This window comes from Nicotiana tomentosiformis, chromosome 5 (assembly GCF_000390325.3).
Source record: "Nicotiana tomentosiformis chromosome 5, ASM39032v3, whole genome shotgun sequence".
Taxonomy (NCBI): Eukaryota; Viridiplantae; Streptophyta; class Magnoliopsida; order Solanales; family Solanaceae; genus Nicotiana; species Nicotiana tomentosiformis.
This window is the reverse complement of record NC_090816.1, coordinates 58,169,726-58,182,295: the sequence shown is the minus strand read 5'-3', so window position 1 is coordinate 58,182,295 and position 12,570 is coordinate 58,169,726. Positions and strand designations below refer to the sequence as shown.

Genomic DNA, 12,570 nt, shown 5'->3' with positions numbered 1-12,570 from the left:
TAGCAATCTAACTACAAACTATGATAATATTATTTAACTCCAATCCCTGTGGATATGATATTATATTATACTATATTCGACTAGCGAGCATATTTAAGTATGTGTTTTGTGCTCGTCAAATTTTGGCGTCATTACCGGAGATTGGCAATCAATAATGTTTGAAATAGTTTGTGGTGCTAATTCAGGAACTAGATTTTAATTTTTATTTTTATTATTTTTAGTTTTGTTATGTTAACTTCTCTTCAAGATTTCTTTTGTTGAAGAAATCTTGAAGAGCATATTCTTGATACTGAACTCTAAATGTTGTAAAGATGGAGCACAACTAGCCTAAGAAAACGGCTGAAGAGTTAGCATTTTAACATTGTCAGCGATCTTCTATGTGTTTTAAATGCGGTGGAAATCATCTATGGGTTGATTGTCAAGTAGGTAGGTATTCTTCCTATGGTTCATATTTTGAAAACTCTCACTCTGTTTCTAGTCCGTACAGGTATGAGGATTCATATGGGCATAATTCTGACTCTGGTTGGGATGAATACCCTTATTATGACTGGAATGAAAGCGAAAAGAGACAACCACCTCAAGGGGAGAATGGTAGTTTAGAAGAGCTTATGTATAAGTTCATAAATAAGGTGGAAGAGAGATTTACACAAGATGAAGCCATTAACAACTTAACAATGCAAGTGAGTCAAATAATAAGTACACTTTCAGAAAGCTCATTACATTGTGATGGTGAATATATGGAGGAGATACCCTGTGAGAATGAGCCAACCTGAGATGATGAACATCTACAGAGAGAGTTTTCCACTCTACAAGAGGACTCTTTCAATTGAGATGATTGAAAATGAGTCTTTGGTGGATTACGAAGCAATAAAAGAAGAGTTCAAATCCCCATCCACATATCCATATTTACTATTTTTAGTAGAAGAGAATGAAGGAGCATTGGTCTTGGACATACCACATGAATATTCACATGACCTTTCTTCTTCATTTTCTTATTCTAACCTTGATCATGTGGATTTTATTTTTGGGGATTTACAGAAATATACAGGAATTGATTTTATGAATGAATGTAGAAACAAGTTGAGGATAATCGTACAAGAATAATCCACCGCTCAAAATGAGGCCAAGAAAGAAAGAAAAGAGCGGGTCTTACAAATATCCTTAGAGGAGTTTGGCCTGATGAGCTCCATAAAGAGTCCCGAGGAGAGAAAACGAAGAATGAATTCAGAATTAGGGGTGGAATTTACAAGTTCTCAGAAACGGAAAAAGTTCAAGGGAGTTTTTTTTTACCTCTTGCATTTTATTTGTGTGCCATGGGGACATGCCGCAATTTAAAGTGAGGGGTGGGGATGTAAATATGTAAATAACTGTTTGTTTTCGTTTCTTGTGTGTGTTTTTATTTCTTTTGATTGAAATTTTTAAAGTCAAAGAAAAAAAATATTATTTTCTTTAGGTAGTATAATAATTCCCTCTTGATTTTTCTGTGTGCCGCGGTTCTTTTTCAAGGGTTTTGCTTGAGCCGAGTATTGTTAGTTTTATTTTTTTAGGAGTAGGAGATCTTGTGCTGTGATTTTAAATGAAAGCAATATCTCTTTACTTTATTATGCCTTGAGAATAGTAAGTGCTTTAGTTGTGACGCTTATGCTCACTTTTTGACTCTTGTATAAGTACCTTAAATTATATTGATCTTAACTTTGCTTAACTGCTTTGACTAGAGTGTCTTGATGAGTCCGATCCTGAGTGAGTTATGTGCCATGTGTGTGTGAGGTTTTGGATATTTTGTGCATTGCATTTGATGTCTAGAACTTGCTTAGTGTGTTTGCAAAGCGAAATAGTTATTTTATTCAGTCTTGGAAGTGATATAGGAATTTTTTTATTGAGCCAGTTATATGTTGTTACCCATCTAATTGTTATGTATCCTAGTTGACCCCTTTGAGCCTGTAATCCTATTTCTTTGGCAACCACATTACAAGCCTTACCCACTTGTTTAAATTGACTATCTATTTGAACCTCCTAACCTCTCACAAGCACTTGAAATTGTTATAAACTTTGTAAAAGTTAAAGTGCGGGGTGTTGGTTTGGCTTTTGAGTGGAACTATTGAAATAAGGAGAAAGGTGCACTGTTTTGAAAAAAAATAATAAGAGCCACTTGAATTGAAAAAGAAAATAAAAAAAAATAGTTGGATGGTTGCAAAAAAAGATTCCTTGATAGTGGTAATTCTTGATGTAATTGTGTATAAAGAAGTAGGGAGTTGACATATATTGACGTGAAGGTGGAGTTATGGTTTGACATAAGTATGGGTTTTGAATGGTTAAATTGTATGTATTAAAGTGCTTAGGGAGGTGTAGTCATGCTTATATCCAAATGTATCTTACCCATCCCGAAGCTTACATTACAACCAAATAAAGTCCTACTTGATCCTTGAGTGAATTATCTCAATTAGTATAGTAGTACATTATGGGCAAGCCTCTGATACGTCTTCTATGGCACATGAATTTTATTTTTGAGATTGAGTTAATTCTTTCTATCTTGATTTCCTAATTGTTCTTGAACTTTATTGTGTGCGGAACTATTCTCTATTGATTGTGTGAGGGAACATGACTTGTGAAAGAAAGGTAATGTCTATAGCTTCTATGTTAGAGTAAGTGAGCAAGTTGCAAAAAATAAATACGTGGTGCTTGTGAGTCGAGTGTTGAGGCTAGGATATTATGATATGGTGCTCAGTATGTTTTCTTGGCATGATGTGTTAGGGAAGTTGTCTGATAAGAAGGTCGTCTCTATGTGAAGTGCAGTTTGATTACTCGAGGACGAGGAATGGTTTAAGTATGGGGTGTTGATAGTAGGCTAGAATCTCGTGTTTTAGCCAGTAGTATTGCACTAAAATTACTGCATTTTACTTGTGTTTGAGCTTGAATGTTAGTGTATTGTACTTATTGTGTGTTTTATGCCTTGTAGGAATTGATTTTAAGTTAAAATGATATTCGAAAGCTAAATCGAACAAGTTGGAGCTTTGAAATCTTAGTAAAAGTCCAAAGAGGCATAACTTGTGATATCTTTGCATTATATTGTTGGTTGAGTTCATAGATTCTTATAAGTAATCGAAAGAGGCTAGTTGAATCATTGATTAAACCTAGTTAAGAGGATAATTGAGAGAGGTTCTCCTAAAAACTAGTCCATTATGCATTCTTGCATATCTTCACAGAGCTTAAATTGGTTCATATTGAGAGGTTGAGACTTAATCGAGAGAGGAGTTTCTACTAAATAATTGTACTGATAATTATGTGAATTCGAGAGACTCACTTGAACATTAGAGGTGAATTATCTAGAGTTAAATCCCGGATAATTATCTTGCACCTATCCTATCAAAACCCCATTTTCTCTCATTGATATCTTCCTTTGCTTAGTCCTTGCTTCGATTGTCATTAGTTAATTAGCTCTAGATTCTTAATTAATTTTAGTATTAACCATATAAATCTAAATTGTTGATCATCTTGGATAGCAATCTAACTACAAACTACGATAATATTGTTTAATTCCAATCCCTGTGGATACGATATTATATTATATTATATTCGGCTAGCGAGCATATTTAAGTATGTGTTTTGCGCTCGTCACTCTACCACTCTCTCCCAGACTTTTATAGTATGGCTAAGCAGCTTGATACCCCGATAGTTATTGTAATTTTGGATATCATCCTTATTCTTGTATACAGGAACCATCGTGCTCCACCTCCACTCTTCGGGCATCTTCTTCGTTCTAAAAATGACATTAAATAACCTAGTGAACCACTACAAGCCTGCCTTGCCCGCACTTTTCCAAAACTCTACCCGGAATTTCATCCGGTCTAGTCGCTTTGCCCCTGCTCATCTTACGCATAGCCCCCTCAATTTCATCAACTTTAATTCGCCTACAATACCCAAAGTCACAACGACTCCTGGAGAGTTCCAAATCACCCAATACAATGCTCTTGTCCCCCTCCTTGTTCAAGAGACTATGGAAGTAGGTCTGCCATCTCCAACAGATAAGCCCCTCATCCAATAAAATTCTACCTTCTTCCTCCTTGATGCACTTCACTTGATCCAAGTCACACGCCTTGGCTAACCTGAACAACCTCTTTTGAACAACTGAGTACATCGCGTAAATGTAGCATATTAGTTCAAGTAATCCCTCATGTTTGGGGTTAATTTATTTTCACCTTTATTTTATGCATACAGTCAAATCTTTAAATAAGCAATGTCGTTTGTTTTGATATTTTATTATTTTTTTACAATAATTAGTGTTTATATGCCTATGACATTTGACATTTAGATATTATTTAATTGTTATATACAAGAAAATACCTAAAAATCATTTTTCGGTTTGTTTATGTTATACAAGATAATAAAATTATTTAACTTTAAATCTCAAATGATATTTTTATTTAATTAATTAATTTTAAAAAAGAAATCTGATACAATATTAATAAGGTGTCATGCACGGAGAAATGACGAAATACAAAAAGTTCTCAACTTCACCTTTTAGTTTATCTTGTTGCAAGTTACCAAGAGTGTATAATGTTTGTGATTCTTCGTTGGAACTTTTAAAATTTATTAAAGTTATGTCTCCAATAAAACATAATTAATAAATAAAAATTGGTTGTTATTAAATAATAAATATATGAATATTTGGTAAGACTGTTATATAGGGGTAATTTTATATGAGTGTACTAGTACTAGTAATAATTATTGCTATTATAGGTAAAAGATTTTTATAGAATGGTAAAATATAACATAAAAGTAGTTTCTAAATAAAATTTATTTATTATAGTAAAATAATTTTATATCGGATGTTAAAGAGAGGTTTGATTATAATATGCAGAGGATGTATTCCACGAAATTCACTAAATGGGTGTTACTTTTGTTCCAAACTAATGAAATCCTAATTACGAGTTATTTAGTTAACATACTAGTTCTGTGTGATTATAATGCAAAGATTGCCTATGCAAAGAATAAAAAGGAAAGAGTTATCATGATGTGCTTAATAACGACAGAATTCTTATGCCTGGATTAATATGAAAAAAAATGTTATGAAGTAAATAATATTAATATTGAAGTGATTTTTATGCAAGGATAGGTTACTTTAATGTAATGATCGTGTATTTGAGCTCCATTTTCCTTATTCAATGCTTTCCGTATATGTGTTTGTTGTTTGATGACTTGTGGGGATGTTTGGATTGGTTTCGTAAAGGTTTGAGTTCAACTTAGTGTTCAACTTAAGTTTTATTTTTTGTAAACTTAAGTTGTAAGAGTTGATCAAGGTTTGACTTTTGAGTAGACAATTTCGGATTGGTGAGTTGATGGTCTCAATAGGTTCGTATGGTGATTTCGGATTTAGACATATGTTCGGATTTAGATTTAGAGGTTTCTAGGATGTTTTGACTCTATTTGCCGAAAGTTTGCAATTTGAAGGTTTCTGATCCATAATATTTGATTTTTTCAGATATCAAGAAGAAATTAAATTCTTTTTTCCAAAGTTTCTCTTAAAATAAAGTACCTAGGAGTATTTGTTATAGTTTCAATGAACAAAACACTGTTAATTTAGTCAATTTTATTATTAATTAATAGTAAAAGGTAAATTTTTTAATATATATTAAAATAACCAAAAATATTAATTAAAGTGGATGGAAGAGAGAAGTAAAAGAGAAAGATTATAAATCTAAGTACTAAAAAAGGAAAGAATACTTTTTTACTTGCTTTCATCTACAAAAGGAAAAACAAACGAACAAGAGTTAGAGGAGAAAATTGGAGGAGGGAGAATCGGGAGAAAGCATTGGACTACATAGGAAAGAGAGACAAAAGAGAAAGCGTGGAATGCTGAGATCTTGTGGTGAGGAATCAAGAATCAACACGAAAGTTTAGTGTGTATATGGTGGGGGGGGGGGGGGGGGTTTACATTTGTGGATGGTGTTCTTGGCTGGTTTCAACGTCGTCATAGCAATGAAGATGCGATCTTGATTGATCTTCAGAAACCCCATAATACCCATTTACAAGAAGGAGCAGAAGATAATAATCAAGAGTTTACCATTACTGAGGATTTTGACAATACAGGTCTAAAGCTCATCAAAGTACCTAAACGGCTTAGTTTCCCTATTTCTGCCCATTCTTCAATGGATCCTCTCAAAAAGGTTCAATGGAATATCTTATCGTTGAGTTTGGTGTTGAACCTGTGAAAGTCAGTGATCCCAAGGCAAAGTTATAAATTATTGAAATATTATCCTTGTTAAATTTTTCACATTCGGTTGCTGTTGTTGAGAGATCTTGTACATATTGTGTTTGAGCCATGGGCTATTTATTGTGGAAATACTATTATTGTTGACTTCTTTGACAAGTTATGATATTGCGCACTTGAGATGCGATTTGTGATATTGATACGCATGCGGTGATATAAGGATAGAGATTGAAACACACGCGGTGAGATAAGGTGGGCTTGATACGCGTGTTGCTAGTAGGGGAACTACTTGAAGCCACGCGGTGTGATAAGGTAGGCTAAAATACGAGAAGCTATTTTGGGAAAATAATTATTAAAACTAAATGCAAGGCTCCCGCGGTTATATAAGGAAAGATTGTGATTTAATTTGTGAAACGAGACTATGAGACGGTACGTCGGTAGCGATTCTTGTTGCTATCTTTAATTGTCTTAATTTCAGTGTAGCTATCCTTGTTATTTTTCTTCATTGTATCATTTCCATTATTATACTGTACTATGCCTGTTCAGTTTCTTTATTTATTCCAGTAGGTGTCTTGACCTGACCTCGTCACTACTCTACCGAGTTTAGGCTTGATACTTACTGGGTACCGTTGTGGTTTGCTCATACTATACTTCTGCATATCTTTTCGTGTAGATCCAGGTACTTCATACCAGCCTAGACATCCGTGAGTTGAGCTTGGATCAGAGACTTTAAGGTATATCTGTCGGCGTTCGTCGGCCTTGGAGTCATCCTCTATCTAATTTCTACTTCGTTCTCTTTTTATAGATATTGTTGTATAGGGATGCTCAATATACTCGTGTAGAGCTTGTGACTCGGTCTCACCAGATTTTGGGTGTTGTATTCAATTATATTGTGGAGTCCTTTTTATGATAGTTGTTGGTTTAATTGAGAGTTTTATTATTATTTTCGTTTATTCTTCATATATGATAGGCTAATCTAGTCTTAAAGATTATGTGCCATCACGGTATCCTACGGAGGGAGATTGGGGTTGTGACAAAGAAGACCCACTTTCGCTAAGAAAATATACTATAAGTCTCTTTACTCGTTTTAGTACAAAGTCTAAAATAGAGTAAGGTTTCTAGGTCCCAAAATAGACAATTAGATCTGTTTGTGGAGTCAATGAAACCCAGGTGTGCAGAGGTTGCAGGAGCTCAACAAGTATTCTATATGATTGCTGCTGCTTTGCTGAATATAATAGTGTCAGGTAGTTATGAAGTTGCTTTGTTTTACGTATACGCTAAAGTTGGGGCTGCATGTCCAACTTTAAGTCAATTTTGAGGTGTAAATACTTTGGTTTGGTAAATAAAATGATTTAATTACCAAAAAAGAAAAATGTTTGTGGGTGTGGAAGGGGAATTGCGGATTAATATCATCAAAAGTGCAATTAGGGAGAAAAGTAGCATACCTTGCGAGGTGTAATTAGTTTGGAGTTATAAGCTCTTGAATAATCCAATATGGTCCACCTACTGAAACTATACTTTGGAGCTTCTAAAATTGATTGAAGGCATCCCGAGGCCTGCCCAACCTGTTCTGATGGAGATGCTCCATACTCTACACATATTACTTCTTTTTCTTCTTCTTTCCCTGTCATTCATTACCAACAGATACTGTTATGTATAGCAACGTGACTTAAAACGACTGCTAATGTAGTATTAATTAACTTTCCATAATAATAATGTAACTTAAGAAGAGCATCAAGTTCATACAGAAAAACTAATAGGATTGGAGTTATAATTAACCTAGATGTAGATGCATGTAAGATTCTAATCCCTTAAATCTGTGTGTACGGTCAAAACCGATTCTCAGTCATAAAGACCGGTCGATACAATGAAGTTTCGATCGAAGGGTATCCACATGGCAAGCTCGGACGAATTCCGAAGTAGAGACGTCGAGCTTCGAGCTATAAGACCAATCAACGGCAAAACTCGATATCATTATCGAGCCCGTGTCCGAATCGGACTACGGGGCAATGCCGATCAACACAGGCCCCAAATATCGATGCTCCAAGGCAGAACCAAGCTCGAACTAAGACTGGGGATTCGATCTAGTACCGAGCTTGAATCAGTGTCAAGCTCGCAGACAAGAGCCGTTACAACTGCACCAAGGGAGAGAATCTTGGCGAGAATCAAGGGAGAGACAAACCATCATAGGTTCTCCACTATATGTATTATTTTATTATGTTGTTTTAGATAAAGTAGAGACCCTTTACCATAAAAAGGGAGATAGACTGCAATAGAGAGGCGTCCTCCAAGATACATTAAGTTTTCATTGTGTTGGTTCTTCTAATATTTTTCAGTCTTCCCGTCCATCATTCCCATTTCATAGCAAACAATATATGTATTGTCATTTTGTATCAAAGAAATTTGCATACCCTTAGAACCATATCTAAATTTAACGTTATCCGATTTTTAGGGTAAACAGTTTGGCGCCCATCGTGGGGCTAAGGGTAACAGTGATTGTTTGATATAAATCTGCAGTACACTCCGGCTTACAACTTCGAATCAGTAATGGCTCTACCTATCGACCTCGAAGCTAGCCTTCAAGATAAAACCAACAACTTGGTGCCCGGGGCCGGAAGGCTACCTGACAACAGCAACGAGGCTCGAATCGAAGAAACCAAAATTCGAGCCGAAGTGCCACTGGATATCAATTCGCAAATAGCTCTAGAAGCGAATTAGCGTTCTGAAACGGAAAGAAGCGTTCAGGGCGGTGCTCGATCCATAGCCCGAGACACCTACAGCACGGGGGAAAATCGGGGTCAGCTTGCGTATGATTTTCGAAATGTTACAAGCCCAACAAGCAGTGATAGTTCAGTTGCAGAGCCGAACTCATACGTAAAGCGGGCCGAACTCCAATCCGCTTCTTCGAGAAGTCACCCCCAGAACGGAACCCCCGTAGTGAAATCAAACGAGCAGGAATCGGGGACCGCTCCTGAAATTGCTAAATTGATCGAGGAACTCACAAAGCGAGTCGAAGCCAATGACAAAAAAGTGGAGACGTATAACGCTAGGGTCGATCAAATTCCGAGGGCTCCGCCAATGATAAAAGGGCTTGATTCGAAAAAATTCATACAAGGCTTTTCCCTCGAGCGCGGCCCCAAAACCAATCCCTAAAAAATTCCGTATGCCCAAAATTCCCAAATATAACAGTACGACCGATCCTAACGAATACGTCACCTCCTACACATGTGCCATCAAAGGCAACGATTTGGAGGATGATGAGATCGAATCCGTGTTGTTGAAAAAGTTCGGAGAGACCCTCGCAAAGGGAGCAATGATCTGATATCACAACGTACCACCAAATTCCATTGATTCTTTCGCCATGTTAGCAGACTCGTTCGTAAAAGTACATGCTGGTGCCATAAAGGTTGCAGCAAGGAAATCGGACCTCTTCAAAGTAAAACAAAGGGGTAACGAAATGCTGAGAGAATTCGTATCCCGATTTCAAATGGAGCGTATGGACTTGCCACCAGTCACAGACGATTGGGCCATACAAGCTTTCACCCAAGGACTGAACGGGCTAAGTTCGACAGCATCACGTCTGCTGAAACAAAATTTGATCGAGTACCCAATAATAACTTGGGCAGATGTACACAACTGGTACCAATCAAAAATCAGGGTCGAAAATGATCAATTGGGAGCTCCGTATGGGCCCGTACGTCAGAACCACACAACCACTAAAAATCAGAAGGAAACCAACAGAGAACAAAGGTCGAACAGAGACCGATACCAACCGTACGACACAGATCGGATGAACAACGGTTCAGCATGTGATACGGTTTGGAACAACCGAAGGATTGATCGGGGGCAAAATTCTCGGGGATTTATGAGCAAGAGATGCTTTGATAAATATACAGATCCTATAGAAGTCCCTCGACTATCGGAGCATAACTTCAATGTTGGTACATCCGCCATTGTATCATCCATCGGATGCATCAAAGACACTAGATGGCCCCTACCCATGCAAACCGATCCTGCCCAAAGGAATCCCAATCAAATGTGCGAATATCATGGCACCCATAGCCACAGAACGGAAGATTGCAGACAACTAAGAGAGGAAGTGGCCCGCTTATTTAACAAAGGGCACCTTCGGAAATTTCTGAGCGATAGGGCAAAGAACCATTTTAGAGACAAGGAATTCGGCAAACAAAACGAGCCAGAAGAACCGCAACACGTCATTCACATGATCGTCGACGGCGTCGATGCCCCCTAGGGACCGATGCTTAAACGCACTAAAACATCGATTGTGAAGCGATCTCGAACTCAAGATTATACACCCACAGGGACTTTATCCTTCAGTGACAAAGATACAGAGGGAATCATCCAACCCCATAACGATGTACTGGTAATATCCGTACTCATGAATAAAACTAAGATTAAGCGTGTGTTAATTGATCCAGGTAGCTCGGCCAATATCATCAGATCGAGGGTCGTAGAACAGCTCGGTCTGCAAGATTAGGTCGTACCCAAACCTTTGGTTCTAAACGGATTCAATATGGCATGTGAAACCACTAAAGGCGAGATTACCCTACCGATAAACGTGGTCAGAACCATCCAGCAAACAAAGTTTCATGTGATCGAAGGTGATATGAGATATAACGCCATCTTCGGAAGGCCGTGGATCCACAGCATGAGAGCCGTACCCTCGACCCTACACCAGGTCCTCAAATTCCCAACATTGGGAGGTGTCAAAATAGTGTACGGGGAACAACCGGCCGCAAAGGAAATATTCTCCGTCGAAGAAGCAAAATCAATAGCCTCGCCTTCATCGATGAAAGGATCAGGTTCAGAATAGAGCGCCAAATAGCAATCACAGACATCGGCTTCGACCCAGCCAGGTAAGCAGAACGTTGAAGAAGACGATGATGATCGATGGATCCCTCGATCCTTCGTAACCCCTAATGATTTTGATGCCACCAAATCAACAATTGAGGAACTGGAGCAAATCGTGCTGATCGAACACTGGCCCGAACGAAAGGTATACCTGGGAACGGGTTTGAGCCCCGAACTCAGGAAGAAACTCATCCAATTTCTTATCAATAACATCGACTGTTTTGCCTGGTCCCATATGGATATAACAGGGATCCCGCCGGACATAACGGCGTACCAGTTAAGCTTGAACCCTATGTTCAGACCGGTGAAGCAAAAAAGAAGGCCCCAGTCCGAGAAAAAGCACGCATTCATAAAGGACGAGAGGACCATTTGGCCCATTTGCAGGAAACGTTCAAGATTCTGAGGAAATACAACATGAAGCTCAACCCCGAAAAATGTGCTTTCGGGGTCGGTTCGGGCAAGTTCCTCAGCTTCATGGTCTTAAATCGAGGAATTGAGATCAACCCCGACAAAATCAAGGCCATTGAAGACATCACCATCGTGGACAGCGTGAAAGCTGTACAAAGGTTAACGGGAAAAATTGCAGCCTTAGGCCGGTTCATTTCAAGATCATCGGATCGAAGTCATAATTTTTTCTCCCTACTCAAAAAGAAGAACGACTTCGCATGGACATAGGAATGCCAACAAGCCTTACAAGAATTGAAACGATACCTATCATGCCCACCACTGCTTCACACTCCAAAAACCGACGAAAAACTATACTTGTACTTGGCGGTATCGGAAGTCGCCATAAGCAGCGTCCTAGTTCGAGAAGAGCAAGGTACACAATTTCCCGTTTATTACGTAAGTCGGACCTTAGGAGAAGCGAAAACTAGGTATTCGTACTTAGAAAAATTGGCACTTTCCCTAGTAAGCGCATCTAGAAAGTTAAGACCGTACTTTCAATGTCACCCCATAAGCGTATTAACCACCTGTCCACTCAGTAATATTTTACATAGGCCCGAACTATCAGGCCGATTGGCCAAATGGGCCATCGAACTCATTGGGTACGATATCGAATATCAACCCTGCACGGCCATCAAGTCTCAAATTTTGGCAGACTTCGTGGCCGACTTCATGCCAACCCTCATACTCGAAGTCGAAAAGGAACTCCTTTTGAAATCAGGTATATCATCCGGGATATGGATCCTTTTTACAGATGGTGCTTCGAATATAAAGGGGTCCGGGTTAGGCATAGTTTTGAAACCTCCCACGGGTAACATTATTAGGCAAGCTATTAAAACTATCAGGTTAACTAACAACGAGGCCGAGTATGAAGCCATGATTGCAGGTCTCGAACTAGATAGAAACTTGGGAGCAGAAGTCATTGAGGCGCACTGTGACTCTTTGCTGATGGTGATTCAAGTAAACAAAACCTTCGAAGTCCGAGAAGGTAGGATGCAAAGGTATCTAGACAAATTGCTTATCACCTTACACCATTTCAAACAATG

General features: G+C 38.2%; 1 protein-coding gene and 1 long non-coding RNA gene across 11 annotated transcripts in view; one reads left to right on the top strand and one right to left on the bottom strand.

Moving 5' to 3' along the window:
• Nucleotides 1-12,570, bottom strand: part of LOC104102394 (fatty acid amide hydrolase-like) — a 100,792-nt gene that overhangs the window by 60,348 nt on the left and 27,874 nt on the right. For all 9 annotated transcript variants that reach the window (XR_011407810.1, XR_011407811.1, XR_011407812.1 and 6 more), the window contains exon 4: nt 7,654-7,832. Coding sequence is in view for 6 of the 9 variants with exons in the window: in XM_070174939.1 (XP_070031040.1) it covers nt 7,654-7,832 (179 nt within the window). In the remaining 3 variants the exon portion in view is untranslated. The remainder of the gene's footprint in view (nt 1-7,653; nt 7,833-12,570) is intronic.
• On the top strand, nt 5,728-7,581 carry LOC104102393 (uncharacterized). Of its 2 annotated transcripts, none has more exons than XR_011407813.1 (2): nt 5,728-6,520; nt 6,882-7,581. It is a non-coding gene; the product is annotated as an uncharacterized lncRNA (long non-coding RNA). The 2 variants fall into 2 exon arrangements; XR_687686.3 differs by having other exon boundaries at nt 5,728-6,637.